This window comes from Poromitra crassiceps (assembly GCF_964638095.1).
Source record: "Poromitra crassiceps genome assembly, chromosome: 28".
NCBI classification, from domain to species: Eukaryota; Metazoa; Chordata; class Actinopteri; order Beryciformes; family Melamphaidae; genus Poromitra; species Poromitra crassiceps.
Window position 1 is genome coordinate 5,232,524 of NC_139651.1, and position 20,388 is coordinate 5,252,911.

Genomic DNA, 20,388 nt, shown 5'->3' on the forward strand with positions numbered 1-20,388 from the left:
CCTGGCATTCTATTGGTTGTAGATTTCTGATAGGGTTGTGTCACCGAAAATCTGAGCGCAGACAAAAGATCCAAGAGGAGAAATTCCAAGAGAGAGCACACTCAGTTTGAATGGAGAGGGGAGACATTTGAATGGAAGCACAGAGTTTGAGCACAAGCAGAGAATATCTAAGCGTGAGCAGGGGATATTTGAATGGGAGTGCATGAAATCTGTCCATAAAGAAAAGTTTTGAGCGCGAGCGTATAGTTTGAGGACAAGCAGAGTAAATCTGAGCACACGCGGGGGCTTTTTGAGTCCAAGGTTCCAAAATCTGGACGTGAAATTGATAAATCATGCTCTCAAATGTCTTGAACCCCCTCTTGCATTATGATAGGTAAATAATTCCATAGGAACCGCCGAGCCAATCACAACCCCTTTATTACACGGCTTTGTTTAATACTCATCTGATTGGTCAATCACAGCATTCTACGTCTGTTATTCTGTATAGCAAACCGCTGCCAGCAGACCGTTGCTATGGACACTGTTCTGACTACATCCTCCAGTCATCAATCCAGAGAAAGAAGTCCGGTCAATTTAACGCCTGCTTCATGTCAGCGCGTCCTGCATCACCCTATCAGGGTTTATTTCCTGATAATTACCGGCTCGCTGTAACAGCTGATCTCATGGCGGTTTGGAAACCAGCTGATCAGTAACGTTAGTCTGTTGACATGTTACAGTCACTCTGCGCTGTGTCACACGTTTCGTTGCTCTGATTGGTTGAGGCATTTTGGACGGCAGCCGTTGGTAACGACCCCCTAGAGGTAGAGGCTAGTCAGGCTGGTAACTGCACTGGCAGTTAAGAGGAAAAAAGTAACTGCACTGGCTTATTAAGCCTGGATTATGCTTGACGCTTTGGCCGGCCGCACGGAAATGAGAGACACGGAATCCGACGAGGAAACGTGTGGAGCTTGTATACTCTGTGTGGGTTTCTGCAGGCGGAATTGAGCGCGAGTCTTGAAAATTCCACTTTGTCCGCCCGTCCGCGTCCGCGTAGTTACAAATTTCGGCGTGCGCACGGCCGCTCGAAAACGGTCCGCACGGAGCCTTGCAGAGGGGCGTGTCTGCTGATTTGACGTCACTTTTCCGCGCGGACACTCGCGTTCCTCGCTGATGCGGAAAGCATAATGAGACCTTTATAGGCAGAGATCACATGACCTGGACCAATGAATCACAACAAACTTACGGAGTAAGTTGGATAAGTACTGCTTAGTGGCTGATACTCCACTGAGTCTTCATAGAAACAAAGCCATTTATCGCTATCACAACAAAATGTGGTTGAGGCAACGATTTCTCTATGATAAAAGCAGGACAATGTGAACGTGGAAAAAGTGAATGAATATTTCCCATTCCTGGGACGAAATTGGCGACATTCCTGTACCTGTCATGGAGTTTTCTGAGGTGCTGAGCTGCTCCCTCAGCTTGTCGACGTCGTCAGGGTGGACCTGCTCGTACAGGGTGCTGCCGAACCACTCTTGCTGGGGGTGGTTCAGCACCGGGGTCACCGAGTCCGACACGTAGATCACCCGGCCCGTCTCCGCGGCAACCACAAACAGGAAGCCATCGGCCGCCTCCAGGATCAAATGCTTCAGCTCCTACAGCAGGTAGAGGATGCATAAAAGAATATCTGAATGATTTGCCTGGCTCGTGCTATTGATTTGACAGCTTTTGTTGAGCAACTGGATGATTATGCTAGCAAGTGAAATTGAAGTGTTCTTCTCACGGATTTACAGTCACAAAATTATGAAACGGAAAAATATTAAGTTTGGGTAAGCACTTCAGAAGTACTTGAAACCGGAGCCTTAATTCATCTGTTTATTTTAATTATGGATCATTATAAACACGCTATGTTTTAAAAGTAGCACGTTGTGTATATAACACAATTGTGTAATAAATTGTGTATATAAATCAAAAAGAATTATGCATTAATCATTTTAATAATTTAATAATTAATTTTATCATCACATTGTAGCCTTCTCAATCATTCAGAATGTAATTTTGAGGTGCCTCGGGAGTCCCACCCCTAACACACACACAGGCTCTGTGCAGTATTTATAAAAAGACCTGTCTGACTGGTCTGCCTATTAGCTGATAACTATTGTTTGCTCTTGCAGTCAGAACATCATTTGGCAGGTGAGTCTGCTGTTTCACTTTGGTCCAAATTTGTACAGTAGATGGATGGATGCATCTCACTGAACACTGCTTGGTGCTTTCGCTGCATAGCGAGAGTGGGTGCAACGGCGCTCATGATGACTGTAGGAGGAGACTAGTGCAGAGACTGAGTTAATATAATAGGGTCACCCTATTATATTAGTGAGATTTTACACGTACAATGTGAGCACTCAGGTCGGGCTTGACGGTCAGACCGGACAGTGTGATGACATAATGTTACTATATATTGCGTTCACCATGCCAAAGCTATGGGAGACAATATACTTTTTTTTTTTTTACCTTTATTTAACCAGATAAGACATTTGAGATACAAGATCTCTTTTGCGAATGTGATCTGTGACACTGTAGCTGGGTCTCTGACAGTACAGTGTACCTGTTCGGTGAGGAAAGAAGGCTTGTACGCCCCATCAGTGGACGTGTTGCCGGTACCCCTCATGGACTTCATATGGGAGACAGCCATACGCAAGATGGTCAGCTTGTCGGGCTTCCGGGCCAGGGCGCTGCAGGTAGGAACCATGTCGGACAGCTCGGTGATGTACTGCGTCATCTTGTTGCGCCGGCGTCGCTCGATCTCGCTGTGGTTCTCTCTAAACAGAGAGAAGAGGAATTAGACCCCTGGAGAGGCTCGACACTTTGGGAACCAACCGCAAGGCAGGAGGCAGCCATGCTAGAATGAATGGAAGCTGAGACATGGATTTTTGTTGTGTCTGATCGTGGATCATTACGATGCTTCTCCAATCATCTGGATTTGCTTTACAATGGGCTTTGACAATTTCATTCAAGCATTGCCATCAAACAGACTACAATCTTGTTTCCCATATTATAATTCAGACACAACAAGACTGCTTCTGTCGATACAACTCCCTTATAATGAGTGGCAATAGAGAGCCGCAGGAACGAGTCCGGAAATCATCGATGCTAACAGTCCTGGTTCTTCACTGTTTTCGCCTATGGGAGTTTTGAATGGGTTTTTGGCGCGATTCTTCTAATAATCTGTCTGGGCAACGCTGGCTTAATCAAACGCGAACCAGTGTTTAGTAATATCATCTTCACACACGAGGACCACTTTTATGAGTTTTGAAGCTTTTACGTGCCGTTAACTGGGCGGCTAGCTAGCAAATGGCTAAATGAGACTACACTGTTGAGTCGATGGGGATATATACGTCAATAACGTCACCACTTCAAAGGACGAATGGAAATTCTCTTTCCCTCACCTGGTTCAGCCCTGTTCAGCCCGGGGTAATCAGTGCACACATCAACAACAGTCCAGGTTGAGTGCTGACGTGACGTGGAAGCCTATGCGACAGTGTGCAGTTCTGGATTAGCTTAGCTCGAGCTTTTTACTTCTAGGGCTCGCATTTACGCTACAAAACTCATGAAAGTGGTCCTCATGTGTGAAGATTATCCGACTGAACTCTGGTTCGCGTTTGATTAATCTTGCGTTGCCCAGAGACCGTATTTGAAGCATCGCGGCAAAAACCCATTCAAAAATCCCATAGACAGAAACAGTGAAGAACCAGGAAGTCCGGGACTTCCGCGTTCTGACTACAAAAATACGTCATCCCTGCGGCTCTCTATTAGAGATGGAACGATATGAAAATTTCATATCGCGATTATAGTGACCAAAAATTATCACAGTTATCAGTACATTTGTTAAAATGTGCTGAAAATGTTCAAAAAGTACTAATACACTGCACAGAAATACTTTCACTGTGTTTTATATTGAAAACTCAGACCCAAAAAGGATTGATACACTCACTGAAATAATTTCTCCAAGGCTGCGCGTTTGCATCTGGGAGACGGGTTGCCAAGTTTGGTTGATGATGGACAGTATTTACCATGTTTTTCAAAGCACTACCACGGTTGTGGTACCACGGTTTTAATGATAATGAAAATTTGAAACGGTACGGTTATCGTAAGGAATTTTATCACGGTTATCATTCAAACCGGTTATCGTTACATCCCTAGTGGCAATATATATTAATGTTCAAAAAGTACTAATACACTGCACAGAAATAATTTCACCATGTTTTATATTGAAAACTCTGACCCAAAAAAGATTGATACACTCACTGAAATCCTTTCTCCAAGGCTGCGCGTTTGCATCTGGGAGACTGTTGCCAAGTTTGGTTGATGATGGACAGTATTTACCATGTTTTTCAAAGCACTGTAACCATGGTAACACGGTAATCATGGTACCATGGTTTTAATGATAATGAAAATTTGAAACGGTACGGTTATCCTAAGGAATTTTATCATGGTTATCATTCAAACCAGTTATCGTTACATCCCTAGTGGCAATATATATTTACCTCTGGACTCTGGAATTGTGGGGTAGAACATTTTAGTGGAAACACTGATGCAAAACAGCTGAATAGGATACATTGTGCTTGTCATCTGCTCATGGCAAAACACCTATTATGCATAAACGTACAGTACTACTCGCCGGGTGTTTTATGCTGAGCTCCGTTTCTCCGAGTTGGACTTTTCCTCTGACGTTGTAAAAATATATTTGCTTATATGACAAGCAAGCAAGTTCTCTGTTGTGAAACAAAGTGGATTTTCCTTTGAATGACAAAGGCAATGGGAGGTTAGGCTAAGCAAAGGACATTAGAGGCTATGAGACTATAATATGTCCAGTACTCTATACTGTATTTGCCTCTGTGCAAAGCACTGGTTATTTCTTGGTCTTGGACCAAGTCAGAAAGTTACCCTATGCCTTATTAATACAGTATACAAAAGTACACATTGATTGGAGACTGAAATGCGTTCAGATCCCACCCAGGATCCAACCAGTAAGGGTTTTTGAAGGCTGATGCTAATATTTTTGGATTGAACAATGAATGATCATTTGTGTGTTTCTCCCAGAATTGTATTGTCTTCAGAAAGCCTCTGAAACAGCCTTTATACCATCATGGGGTCATTGAAATTGTTCCTTAAGGCAGCGTGGGACAGTTTTCACTGCAGGGTTTATTTACAGACTGTTGAGTAATCCTCCCAAATCACCCTTGAAAGATTCCTCTGGTCAGACATCTGATATAAACAAAATGATAATAATGATAACAAAAAAGATTTAGTTGTGGTCAGGGAGGGAGGAACCTCCATTATATTGGAGATGTACAACAGTGACTCGCTGATATCATGTTTAGAAAGCACCCCCATCAGCCCAATATATTGGTCTAACCCGAGTCTCGCTTGCCAGACTCTCCCAGCAAAGGGGCTGGGAGAGTCTGGCTGGGGAAGGCTTTCACTGTGGACTAGAGGGGCGAAAAAGGCTGTTTACAGCCATCCAGCGAACATACCATACAGGCTGCTTCATTGCATAATCCACATCAATCGTTTTCAGCGTGTAGCAACGAGCTAGCGACTAGCGCTGCTGTTGTTATTGTTTCAAAGGCAGCGGCGCAGGCATTTCAGGTCGGCAGATTCCACACGTACAGCGGCGGAGGCATACAGATTCGACACGGGGGGGGGGGGGGGGGGGGGGGGGCGTGGAAAGGAAATCCAAATATGGTCGCAGCCGCAGTCAGAGCGGGTCGGAAGGAACCAATTGCAGAGCTTGCAGGGAGCGGAATGGGATTTCCATCCGGCACCGACTGAAATGGTCGGCACCAATGGGAGAGCAAAGTCCACCATGCTGCTTCAACCCAGTCAGACTAGTCTAACCCTAACCTTGTCCTCATTTTTTTTGTATTTTTGCAAACTTTAGAACCGGTGTAAACTGTGCACAGGTGCACAGTCTGCTGATGCTGAGCACAAAGGTCCCTGAGCCAATGGGAATCCTCTATGACCCCTGCTGGCTAGGCCTACCTGGCATATCTCTCCTTAATATCATCACCAGGAACCTGATCATCATCATACCTGCAGACCAGAGAGGAGAGACGATGTAACACACAGTATATATACTGTGTGTTGTCACACAGTATATATACTGTGTATAGAGGAAATGCATTATGTTGCAGCACCACTACCCATATATCCCTCACATACGATGGTCCACACTAATGCATGAGAGTAGATGGTTGAAGGTGTGATGATAACAACATGGAGGGAACTCAAAGTGGGGAAAAGCAGGCTGCATAATGGCTAGCGCGATGGGTGTAGTGAGAAAAAGGCCACGTTTTCGGTCCTCGTCTGAATGAAAGGCACACTAGTTAAAAATAATCAAAATGTCTGAATCCTCTCTGCTCCTCCCTACGGCTGTGCAGCAATCTCTGACGCAGGGGACGACGGTCGCAAAGAGACTCATTTTGAAAGAGTGGAAGTCCCCCTCTACACCTTCTTTTCGGGTGTGGCTGGCGGGACATGGTTTCGGTTGTGCGTATGGAGAGACTCAGGTTCCTGAGGACCAACTCACTTAGGAAGTTCTCAATTATTTGGGAGCCGTTCCTGGCCTACTTTGATGAGGTTGGAAACAATGAATAACTCGTCCCGCTAACCTCCTTCACAGGATTTGATGTACAAGCACTTAAGCGCCTTATGCGACTGGCAGCATCATATTGTAATGTTGGTATGTGTTTGTTTTTCTTCGTATATGTTTGTGTCTGAGTTTGTTTTGCTTTTGTTTGTTCTGAAAATTGAAAAATAAAATATTGAAAAAAATAAAATAATCTAAATGCATTTAAAGTCGTGTACAGGGTACGTAAAAGGGAAATAGCACTTAATTTAAGAATGTATGAACAAGAACAACTCTGAACAAAAGTGAGAAACCAGAGAAGTCTGACAGCCTCCCGGGGCTTCTACTGACAATGATTGATGCTGGATAGTGTCAAGTTGCGTATAGTATATCTGGCTACAGGAGAGTAGTGCATGTTCTCTGATATAGGGACAACATGGTTCCAGGGTATAGTGCTACTCTATTTCAAAGCAGGGATGTGGAGCTCCCCCTGTGACCACGGAGATCTTACATTTTGCCTTGGTATGCCAATATCTCTATCAATTATTAAGCATGTTGTTCACTTTGTCTTGACATGATGCTGCAGGTCCAAAACGTTTCCAAATATTTGTGCTTTTTTGTAAAGTAGGAGTTTATGAATGAGCACTGCTCTATTATTCCATGAATAGGAATGTGGTTTATGGTGCTGCAGTTCCTCCTGTCTTCAGCAGAGAGCAGCAGCGCCTCCTTTGCACTGCCACTGCTCAAATTTATAGAAATAAACCCAGTGTCTGACTCTGTTCTCATCTCAGGACATAATGGATTTACACCCGCTACTATTCAATGTGAAAAGAAAAGAAAAACAAGTTGAGGTCTACAAAATGTGAGAGGACGCTCGAGATGCGAGAGAGCGAGAGAGAGTGTAAAAAAAAAAAAAGTGTGAAAGGAATACAGAAAATAGTGAGTAAAAACACTGTAAATATAATAATGGGTTGTAGGTGCAGTGCATTTGTGATGGGGTGAATCAATAAAAAGTGACTGAAAATGACTGAATCATGAAGTAGTCATCCAACAGTCAATGTCACAAACACAGGGAATCTGCAGGTTTCCAAAAGACACATTTTAAGCCTGATCAAGACCTATTTGATGCAACTTGGAATTGAATTTAACACCAAAGCCAGAAGCTTTGGTTTCTAATGAAATGAACTAATGAAAGTTCTGAGGAAATACATGGGCAGGAAGAGAAAAGGGACAACAGGAAATGAATCAGTAGTTTAGGGACATGAAGTCCAGTTGTGCTTAGTAACGCGGATGCACGTCGGTGCAAACCTGGTTCTACATGAATCTCAATTTTCGAGTACAATTCAAGGCCTTAAGATAAGAGGATTTCTTTTCAGACATTTGAAGGACCTGCAGATACCCTGAAAAAGGAACTGTGTGGTCTCTTGTGAACTAGTTCTAAAACAAATCATTCTTTTACACAGAGCTGTTGTCATCTCCTTTCCATTTTCTCACCTTGAAAATTTGCTAGGTCCTTCTCCGTCCTCGTCATCAAACTCCATTCTGAGAAAGGAAACACGTGGAATGGCTGTTAGTATGTCAGACTATGCGCTGGCCCTGCATGCAGCTTGGATTCCCTCATGGCTAAGTTGTCTTGTGTTTGGTGAAAACAATCATGTAATCCACACACTGATCTATCTGTGTAGACATCAGTTTGGGCTGAGAAAGTAAATCTGTGGTGCACTGCACTTTTCAGAGCTCTTCCCCATTTGTTTGTGCTGCAGAACATAAGAAACATAAAAAAATATATATATACACACATGCAGTGAGTCAGTGGGTTGTTCCTCGCTACAGTGCTGATGCTTTCATGTCAACACATCACCACTGGCACAAGTAACGAGCCGTTTCTTTGCTCTGGCTGACTTCCAAATGCACTGGAATCAAACTGGTGCGTCACAACATTGCCTAGGTCTGAAATCCACCATCTGTAATCCGATTCTTAGCTATGGTGTCATGATGATGCATGAAATGGCGATCTTCACTACATCTGAGACAATCCATTTAGGAGCAGGCATGTACTGACGTAAGGCATGTACCAGATGGAGAAGGGAAATGTAAATTGGCTCCGATGATTAATTTCTTTTGCCATTATTTGGTATTGCAGTATTTTGAGACAATACAAGCCAAGGTTGCCTGATAGCATGTTATTAGTCTCAACGCCAGTCAGACCCATGAGAGTTCTTACGCTGATACACTACGTTACTGCATGCTGCAGAGCTCTCTCTGGGTCTGGGACGCTTCCCCCCCCAGCCGGTTGGTTATGGGAGGGAACCGCTCACTTGGTCAGTGATTGGCCAGTGAGGGATTCAGTCCTCTCCAATCAGTAAGGACTTTGCGATCAGACGACACGGGAGGCGCAGCCCATTTTTCAAACCGCTCTCTCATCGGTGCTACGACCTGTCACTCATTCAAATTCAATCCACCTTCAAAAACCAGCAGGGGCTGTAAAGTGGCACAGACTCATTTATGTAGTATGCGGAGAGCAGCGATTCAACATAATATTTGAGTCTGGGGAGAGAGAGACTAGCATGTTATTTATGAATGTGTCAACAACACAATGAATGTAATGAGAACAAGATTACAGTGCGTGCAAATGTGTCCTCAAATCATCCAGGCGTTTTCCCCCTTTTATACGACTACGACTTTTATACGACCAGCAATATACAATATCCACATGTAGAGACAGAGTGCTATAATTAAAACATGGAAAGAGCCATGTTCAGACAAACCATCTTGTATAATTGCTATTATGAAGCCGCTCACCACCTGCTAGTACTGCTACCATGACACATCCTCCCCTTATTCACCTTCTGTAACCCTCAAAACATCAGTATCATTACAAACAGTGCTGTTGTGTATATATATATATATATATATATATATATATATATATATATATATATATAATATATATGTGTGTTCAACAAAAGGAAATCAAATGAAACACTTAGTGACAAACGCAGCGCTCCGGCAGCCAAACCCAACAAATTACACAATTACAATTGCATAAAGCGCTTGGATGCTGTCGTGACAAATAATTGTCCGATGGGGTTTCCACACATCGCAGAGTGAGTCCACTGTGTGTGTTGATCTAGCTAAATCATGACTCAGGGGTCTTGGCAGCCTGCGCCACAGTGTTTCTTCATCTCCTTCCATCTGCCCGGACACAGAGTAGTGATTACTGTGATATTCACACTATGACATATGGAGAGGGAGAGAGGGAGTCTCATTGTGTAGAGAGAGCCAAAGTGGAACGTCACTTCCTGCTTCGATCAGCACTGTACCAGAGATTTTCACCCGCTGTTTATTTTCCCGTAGACATTTGGTAAAATGCTTATAAAAATAGTTTTACTGGTTCAAACCAAACGGTTCAGCTAACGCTATAATCGGGAGAGACATTTCACTCGGACCAAAACTGAAAAACACAACATCGAAAAAATATTTTCTTTAAACCCGCATTTTTTTTTACGTTTCCGTCCGAGTGAAATGTTATGCGATCTCTCCTCTCCTGTTTCTAAATATATCTGTACCGTTTGGTTTGAACAAGTACAACTATTTTTATACGCATTTCACAAACTGTCTTTGGGAAAATAAATGGCGGATGAAAATCTCTGGCAGAGTGCTGACGCAGGAAGTAGGCGGTCACTTTGGCCTCTCTATAGATTGAGTGGTAGCTCTAAGTAATCATAGATAGCGTTAAACATGAATAAAGCAAAATGGTCGCTCTATCTATCTATCTATCTTGCCCTCTCTCTCCACTGTAGCAACAACACTAAGGCCAAAGGAAAGCCGTGACTCTTGTATTCTGTCATCTCTGACTGTACTACACCGCCCCCCCCCCCCCCCCCCCCCCACACACACACACACCACCCACTCAACCCCCTCATCTCTGACTGTACTACACCGCCCCCACCCCCACACACACACTCCACCCACTCAACCCCCCCAGCCCAAGGCTGTCTTGTCAGCATTGAGTTTGTATGCATGATTTACCTGACGGCTTCACGCACCATGGGAGCAAGGCGGTCTGTGTCTGTATGAGTGAGCGCTGGTGAGCATTACTGTGTGTGTGTGTGTGTGTGTGTATGTCTGTCTGTTGTTGTCTTGGGATCCTCTTACTCAACTAGACCCTAGCTCATCTCGCTACACACACACACACACACACACACACACGGTTAAATAAATAACGTAACACTGGATAGACAAGACATGTCCCTCTTGCCTGCCTGTGTGCCATGTTTATTTGCCATATTGCCTGGATGAAGGCCTGTATTATTTATTCATGTTTGTGTAGGCTTAATGCCTGTGTATGGAGGATTAGATTTACATGGTACTGAACTCATGCAGAGCAACCCCAAACCACACCCCCTTTTTTCCAATTAATTCTTTTCTCGGTGCTCTTTCCAGTGTGTATAAAATACCTGCCATTGGGATGTGGTGGTGGAGCCTCCTTGTTCAGCATCGTTCAGCTTTCAAGTTCAATATTTGTTGTGACTCTACGGGGCATTTCTGTTTGCCACGGCTGATTGTTTTGTTGACCGCACACAGGACAAATTAAATGATTCTACTCAATCATAGCTGAAAGGTCCCTCAGGGCGTTAAAAGGCCAAGTCGTAGCTGTAGCTATGGCGACAGCAGGGGGGCGTAGGTGTCGTCTGCGGCAGTGCCCAGCAGTTACAGTTCTGCGTTGTTGGTGATGCTGTGCATAGATAGACCACTGAAATGCTAGACTGCAGTGGCGTGCATTTCCAGCATGAATAGTTATTATAGCTATGCAAATATAACAGAAGAAGTAATAGTGTACATTCTAAGTAATAATAACAGAAGTCTATAGTGTACAGCAGGGGTTTTCAAAGTCTGAGACACTGGGCCTCCCCCTAGACAAAGCTTGGGAAAAGGAGCTTAAAGATGCAATATGTAACCTTTAGCATTATCGTTATATTATTATAGCAAAAATGTCTAAAAACGATTGCTGAATGCCTATGGGATCATGATTAATGTTATCCCATAGATCAGGACAGGGGTTCTTAAACTTTTCACACCAAGTACCACTATGTACCAAACCAAGTGTCCCAGGACCTCTTCCACTGCGGATAGCAAAGGAATTTCCCGATAAAATAAAATTTGCTGATTTAAGCATGCAATGGTAAATGATAAATGGAGTGTATTTATCGAGCACATTTTATATACCGTAAATTCCGGACTATAAGCCGCACCGGTGTATAAGCCGCACCTGCAAAGTTGACTATTTTTTTCTTATATAAGCCGCACCGGACTATAAGCCGCGGGTGTTTTAATGGTATTTTTTTTTTGTTTTTTTTTGTTTTTTTTTTGTTTTAATGTTTAATTACCATATGTAAGGGTTCATGCACAGAGGGGATTGTCGGGAAAGAGATGGCTGTTTGAGGAAGCTCCCATTTATTAACATTTCAACAAAACAACATAACACAACACCACCTGTGTTGTTATTTACAGTGCACACAGTGTCATACAGTGTCATACAGTGTGGTGAAAAGAGGGCAAGAGAGGAAATTAAAACAGAAGTGGATTTATAGTTAGAAAGAGTGCTAAAAAAGAGAGTTTTTTTTTTTTTTTTTTTTTTTAAAAAATCCATAGATAAGCCGCACCGTTATATAAGCCGCAGGGACCAAAAAAGGCCAAAAAACGGGAAAAAAGGTGCGGCTTATAGTCCGGAATTTACGGTAGTCTATCGACTAGACCAAAACGCTTTTACATGAATACCTCACATTCACACTCCCATTCGGCGTCTGCAGCCATGCAAGGTGCCAACTGCTCGTCAGGACCAGTTAGGGGTTCAGTGTCTTGCTCAAGGACACTTCGACACACTACCTCTGACCGCTTTCAGACAGAGACGGTTCTGGTTCTGGCTCTGCGCTCCGTTCTGGAGTCTCAGAACCTTGGTGCTTTCTGGCGAACCAGCCCGTGTTCACACCAGTTTAAGCGGAACCAAAGTGGGAGGACATTAGTCGGTAGTCCTTCTTCAGTTTTTTAAGTTTATTAATTATTTGGTCTGGCCTTCGAGTGAACCCAGCCTTGGCCATCTCTTCCGCAAGTTCGGCATACGACTTGATCTTTCTTGTACTGCTTTCTAGCTTTTCTTGAGATTCGGTAGATGCCCAAATCGCCACTAAACATTTGGTTTCCTCAGGAGACCACTGGAAATTATTTTTCTCCATGTTGTCACTGCCTTCCTGCTTGTTTTCACAGCCTAGAATGAGACATGCCCACTGATGATGTCATGGTTCCCAAGGAAAAACCAACTATTTTTTGGTTCCGCTGAGAACCAACTTTTCAGGTTCCGAACCAATTATTTTTTCGCTCTGAACGCGCCGGCCGGTTCAAATTAGGGTTTGGGAACCGGAACCGGCACGGAGCTCTGCCGGTGTGAAAGCCCTATACTGGGAGGAGCCAGCTTTGAACCGGGAGCCTCCCAGGAACCCCACTGTTCAGGCGACAACTCTACCTCCTGAGCTAAACTCACCCATTCACTGAGTCTGGCCTGAAACTGCTTGGAGCCCCCCTGGAGAGGCCCGCCTCCCACTTTGAAAGCCTATAGCATTCTCTGAAACCCATTTTCTTGGATATTTTATATATGATATTTACCGTATATTGATATCGGTATCAATTGAAGATGAGGTGTCCTACAAATGAATATGGGAAGCCTCCTCAGGTAATCTCTGCGACAATGCGAGCCAATCACAGTTGTTGCGGTGTTTGTGTCGCCCTACACACAGTTTTGGAGAGGTGCACACGAGCTACGGTGGAACTGCAAAGACCTACGACGTAGCTACAGCGACACTTTGAAGGGCCTGCTACCATGCTGCAGCATCGTTGACAGATATCTCAAGTCTTAGTGCTTCATCTTCTATACAGTCACACACCAGTTCTCAAACTGTGGCCCAGGGACATGCAGGGTGCTTGAGTGGGTCCCAGGTGATCCCCAGCAAACTGAGGAATAGGTTGATTTTCAATTCAATTCAGAAATTATTATACGAACATTTAGAAATTGTGCAAGAATTACTATGTAATCATATTGTAATTAATAATCCAATACTGAATCAACAACAGAAAATCTTCCCATATGAGTCCCTGGGAATAAATGTTATCAAATGGGGGTCCGTAACAGTATCTGCAATTCATTAAGACACATTTTTTTACCGGCATCTGGTTATTGTCTGTTATTTTCAGACCCTTCAGACATGAACATGATTTGAACCCCTGGCATAGATTAAAGATTATTTAGTGGTGATGATGAACTTCCACGCACACGGGGGATACTCACCCTGCTGCTGACCGCCTCTTGCCCCCTCGGCCTGACATGGGTCCACCCATCCTCACCTGGCCTGCCCCGACTGCCCCGGGCATCGCTACCGTCCCCGGCAACTCACTGCCCATCTCTGGAAGACACGACAGTAACAGCATGTCAGTGTCAGGGCATGCAGCAGCCTACACACAGGAGTAATATGATGCTAAAACTTCAGCAGGGCAACAGACAGTTAGTATGCTACCATGTGATCGAAGCATTTAAACATGAATACACCCATCTCGACATAGACATAATTCAGTGTTTCCCCTACCATTCTACAGGCCTGGCGGGCCCGCCACATTGTTACGATTTTTTTTTCCTGCTCTCCCCAAAATTTAAATAAACCTTTATGGCATATTATTACAATACAACAATACTGGTGTTGACAGTGTTGACAGTAATAAAAGATGCCAAATCATTCAAAACAATAAGCATTTTGCTTTTAGGAGCATCGTGCCAGCGTGCGGCGCTGTTCCAAAACGTGTCAACGTGTGTCATGACTGGGAAACGCACATCCCATAATACAACTGTTCACATCACATCCCATAATAGTATGATGATACTTGGGATGCCATTGTGAACATAGATGTGAACAGGTTATCTAAAAGTTTAGCGTCGCCAGCGAGGGCCCCCACCATTGCGGTCGGGGTACGTTTCGAAATCCCTCCAGGCCTGAACATTTTTCTACGGGAAACACTGCATATGAATGCAGATATTAGGATTAGACCAGAGGTTTTCAAAGAGGGAGGCGGACCAGCTCAGTGGCCTTGTGGTCTGAGTGTCCGCCCTGAGACTGGGAGGCTGTGAGTTCGATCCCCGGCCGAGGCATACCAAAGACTATAAAAATGGGACCCATTGCCTCCCTGCTTGGCACTCAGCATCAAAGGGTTGGAATTGGGGGGTCAGATCACCAAATGATTCGTGAGCGCGGCGCACGCTGCTGCTCACCGCTCCCCCAGGGGATGGGTCAAATGCGCAGAACAAATTTCACAACACTCAGGTGTGTGACAATCGTTGGGACTTTACCTTTACCTTCACTTACCTCTCGAGGGGGGCTCCAAACTGTTTCTAGGGGAGGCTCAGTGAATGGAAGTGAATTTTTTTTTACATTAGCCTAAACACACATAGAATTGTGTAAATGTGTGTGATTTGGTTAAATAGATAGTTCAGTGATACAATAGTTTTCCAGAGCCAGAAACAAATAAATATCTTCAGACAGACTTTTTTTTATGTATTTGGTGTACTGTCTGTGAAGTATGTCAAACAGTAATATCAGGATATCTTGGGTCAATTGTTGAATGTCTGTGGGATCCAATAACATGAGGGCGCGCCGGTTTCCAAGCATTGTCTGAGGGGAGGCCCACAGTCTCAGACTTTGAAAACCCTGGGTTACACCAATATTGGCCATTTGCGCTTTCATTTAAAAACGGTGATCAGCCAATCGTCCGTCTCGTCCACATTATCAATATTACAGTGGTTGTATGGGAAGACGCTAACCTGAAGGTCCTGAACTGATTATTCTAACATTTTGATCATATTCTACCCTGACAAGAGAATACAATTCTGGGGAAAACACTTTAAATGGTCACATTTAAAGATATTGTACAACTAGCACAAAACATTGGCTATTAGCAGCTTCAGCTTCCAAAAATAGCCGATCTATCAACAGTCCAAAATCCATATTGGTCAAATCCTAGCAGCTAACTACCACTTTTTGAGTACAAATCCAACACAGTTTTTTTACCAAACAGCATAGGCTACACTTAGCCCATTAGATTGGGGTCGCTAGATATAAACATCATACCACAGATATGAACTATGTTTCCATTGGAGAAGTCTAGTATACTTCTAAAAAAAATTAAAAGCTGAACGTTTATCCACCAAAGTTTATTGTTTTTAGTTGACCTTTGACTCTGAAAGCTAGCCTAAGCCTATCAAGTCTGATGTCAGGTGAGGTCAGCACTATAGTCCATGAGTATTGTATCAATCAACACAGGCCTAGGCCTAAAACACTGTAGCCTGTGGCTCTAGTTAGAATCAGCCTAGATACCAAATCCTATCCGATATTTTAGACCTACATACAAGCAGTTTTCCACAAGTCCTTCAGTAAGCTTTTACTCAGTAATGAACCCAATAAAGTATAAAGAGAGATTATGTGATGCGAGTTTTTCATTCAATGTCAACCTGGTCTGCTGTGGAACATAGTCATTATGTTTGAGAGGAATTATATTGCGTGCCAAATCAGCCTCTGTCTTCCTCTCTATCTCTCTCTCTCTTCTCCTCTTCCTCGCCTGTGCACAACTTGACTCTATTTGCCTCTCTCTGTTTTTACCCCCTCCATCTCTCCGCTCTAGTCACTCACTCACTCATTCAGCCAGATGCAATGGATAGGCCAAACAAACCCTCCGGTATGGCCCAGTGCACCCAGTAACACAGTTAATATTTGATACAGTGTGTGCACCCCCCCCCCCCCCCCCCCCACCATGCCATCTCTTCCAGAAACACACACACACACACCCCCACACGCATGCACGCACGGACACACACCCACACACACACATGCATGCACGCACGCACACACACGCACACACACACACACCCACATGCACGGTGTAATGGAGGGCCTTGCAAAGAGCAAGTCTTCAATCATTCATTCATGAAGTGGGTACAAGTAAACACACACGGCTCTAAGCTAATCTGAGGAAGACGCTAATGGAACCGCCATGATGGTCATGCACGGAGTCACGGACACATTTCGCCAAACCCGGACAGCTTAGTTGGGGGACGCAAGTGACGGACTTCCTCCTTCTTTGCGGGCTATTCAAGAGGCTGATTGTCAGGTGCCTACTGCAAGTCGCTTTTATTTGCAGGTATCTGCCAGTCGTCTATGTGTAAAGTTTCATATTAATATGTGCATGATAAAAGTCCAAATATCTTATGAAAGTGTCTTTGATAAGAGAAAAAGTAGCAATGAGCCGCTTGGGCTACGGGTACCACAGAAGAAGAAAAGCCCTGCAAAACTAGCAGCATACGCGTTCAGAGAGAGGAGTGTCCGGATTTGACGATTTCAGCTCGCACCTTTTTCTAGTCTAGTGATATTTTGTGCTGCTTTGAAACTCACCATGGCTTTGGCTGTATGTCTGTATCAAAGACTGTATCAAACTGAGACATTCCAATTTTAACATCTCAAAAAGTTCCCAGCAAGGTGATTAATTGTATCTGTAAAAATCACTAGTATTTGGTGCTTGGCGGCAGTTGGTCATTTCAGACCCTGACATTTCATTTTTAAATATCAATGTGCAGACTATAGGCTAATAAAACCCAACAAATTGTATTTCTTAAAAAGGTTAGTCTTCATACTTTGGATAGTTCTAATGGCCTACTATCACTCATGATAGTGATAATAAAGGGTTGCATGATGGAACACCAGGGGTTATGACCTATCAAGGACATATGGATGATTTTGGGGTCTATGTTATCATCATTTAACAGGTAGCCTGACCAATGGGATAATCCCAATATACCAAAAACGTGGTGCATGATTTGAAGTGCATGTAAGAGTCGAGACTGGCTTTCTTGGGTTGAATGAGGGAAACGCTGGCAGTTAATCGTATGCCTGGTTTTCTCCACCAGCTCAATCACATCCACATCTTTTAGTCAGTCACTAAAAAGCCCCGAGGTCAAACTGCATTCATCAGAGAGTGTTGTGAGACCGTTGGGAATGCAGTGAACTTTCTCCTTTTCAATCACTTCACTCCCGCAGACAAGGTTGTTTCTGGCTTTCTTTCTCTTCACTTCACTCCTTTCTTTCTTACAGACGTCTTTTCCCCAAGCGCCAAGTCCGTCAAACTGCCTCAGGACATCATGTCATTACCCATTCTGTTTCAAGACCCCAAAAGACATCACACTCACACACACACACACACACACACACACACACACACACACACACACACACACACACACACACACACCTACACACACACACACTCTTACACACACACCTACACACACACACACACACTTATAATTCCCAAAAGCAAAGGACCCTTTTAACTGCTTTTCCAAATACCTCACTACCAATCAATGTCATTCAGTTTGTTGTAAAGAAGTGAAATGCTTTCGACATATACACACTGCAGGGGCAAATCTAACACGGTCACAAATAATGATTGTCAAATGTCACTACACACACTTTGCTCTGCTTTACTTCAGAAGTTGCCTGCTGGATCTCTATAGGCCTTCCAAATTCCACCCACTCCATGGAGTTGAGTTTGGCTGCTTCTGGTTCTGACATCGTCATATGAAAAACGCCTTTTCTCCCATTTTACCAGCGATTCACCAATCAGCGCAGAGGGGGAATAACGATTGGCCAATCAGCGTCAATACACAACCCAACGGGCGGGACTAAGCCGTTGTCAAGTGCGCCCATAGGACGTGCGCCGAGGAGTAACGTTAATAACAAGGCTGTTTTAAATGGATTAAAAGTACCAATACTTTGAAATCGGAACAGCACACTGTTTGGAAGGCATTTATTCAAAGGGGAGATGTTGTTTTACGTTCTCCCGACTGGAGTAACTAACGTAAGATTCAGGTCTCCGGTGATTGGTTAGGGAAAATGGAATTCACCTGTGGAAAATCCCCTCATAGAAATAACTTAAACGTAGTACAATCTCAGACTAGACGGTGGAAATGAGTGTAACGAGTTGACAATTCAGTCTGATATCAGGCTACTTCAGGAGAGGTCCATCTCTGAAACAGAACAGAGGCTGACAAAATAAATGAAGTCGATTGACCAACACAACTGCAACAAACTATTTTACATACAGAAGACTGTGGCCGAAGAATAATACTATCAGCAATGCATCACTATGCATTCTACTGTAATCTAATAGTATCAGACCTACACTACTACACCTTAATAATCTCACTTGCAAAATGAAGATTAATTCGTACTACACCACAAGCGAGCTGTGCTAACTGGAACTTGTATCGTGACGTTGACAAGATGACAATATTACTACGTTTTATAGCTGAAATCATCTTTGTGTTCTGCAATCACGCACTCCTCATGAGATCATTCCCCCTTGCCATGTTTCATGCTCTTACAGCAATTGGATCTGGGCCAGCTTGACTTAATCCTGCGGTGACACAGCGTTCAGCAGGTCCCCGGGTCGCTGGTCCGGAGTCATCGCACCTGACCGTGTTACCATGCGAGGGGAGAGGGCAACGCTGATTACAGATCAGCTGGTCCGGAGTCATCACACCTGACCGTGTTACCATGCGAGGGGAGAGGCCAACGCTGATCACAGATCAGCTGGTGCGGAGTCATCGCACCTGACCGTGTTACCATGCGAGGGGAGAGGGCAACGCTGATCACAGATCAGCTGGTCCGGAGTCAGTGCACCTGACCGTGTTACCATGCGAGGGGAGAGGGCAACGCTGATCACAGATCAGCTGGTCCGGAGTCATCACACCTGACCGTGTTACCATGCAAGGGGAGAGGCCAACGCTGATCTCAGATCAGCAGGCTAACTTTGTCCTCCTCTGGCCACAGCAGCAGCAGCAGCAGGGCAGCATTAGGATCGACTTAATGCTAACTGGGTGTCATCATCGGATAGAGAAGCTGCACATAGCCCTTACTGCACGCTCCCTCAAATCTTCTGTCTCTGGGTCATTACATTACAACAAGCACAACATACACGGGGATTAACGCATATCCTAGAATCAGGAAAAACAGGGCTGTTGCAAGCCTGGAGGGTTTGGATACAAGAATAGATACAGTAAAGAGCTCTCATCCACAAATGGCTGGCAGATTGCTTGTTCTCGAGACTTGTATTATCTGGCAGAGATATTTTCCTCATTTGTTGATTGTTCATTCTAACCAACGCCTCGTTGCAAGACTCTCTGTATGCAGCCAAGGTGCTAATAACCTGCAAATTCTTTATTTATTTCCACCTCATTTGCATTGCCAATGAGGTGACACGGAGAGCGGGAGAGAGAAAATGGTTGACCTGTATTCATATGAAGGTCTCCCAAGCTCAAAGGAAAAAACAGACTAATTAGTTTACCACGTCGTCACACACATACAATTTGGACATAATCTTTTTAACAAGTTATTTTTCCCTCCAAAAAAAAGTCACTACACTACATTTGGGCAGTGTGTAAATACAAACTGCCATGTTTCAAGCCAGTAGCTATTTACTTTACCCAGTCGTCGTAACTGTCTTTCTACTGTTTGCTGAGGGATAGCAATTTTATGCCACCTATAGACGGTTTTAACTTGACAACAAAAACATTCTAAATTGAACCCCCGCTCACTTCCTGTTGCAGTGTTTGCTATGGACATAAAAGAAAAAAAAACATTCAAGTGCAGGACTGACCATTCCGTGAAAACCGTCTATACAGCTGAGCGGCA

At 44.0% G+C, this 20,388-nt stretch overlaps 1 protein-coding gene across 1 annotated transcript in view; it reads right to left on the bottom strand.

The window, feature by feature from the left end:
* Window positions 1–20,388, bottom strand: part of arnt2 (aryl-hydrocarbon receptor nuclear translocator 2) — a 92,286-nt gene that overhangs the window by 70,250 nt on the left and 1,648 nt on the right. The window contains exons 2-5 of the mRNA XM_083662201.1: window positions 13,947–14,061; window positions 8,099–8,146; window positions 2,582–2,795; window positions 1,418–1,631 (exon numbers count right to left, since the gene is read on the bottom strand). Coding sequence (XP_083518327.1) covers window positions 1,418–1,631; window positions 2,582–2,795; window positions 8,099–8,146; window positions 13,947–14,061 — 591 coding nt within the window. The remainder of the gene's footprint in view (window positions 1–1,417; window positions 1,632–2,581; window positions 2,796–8,098; window positions 8,147–13,946; window positions 14,062–20,388) is intronic.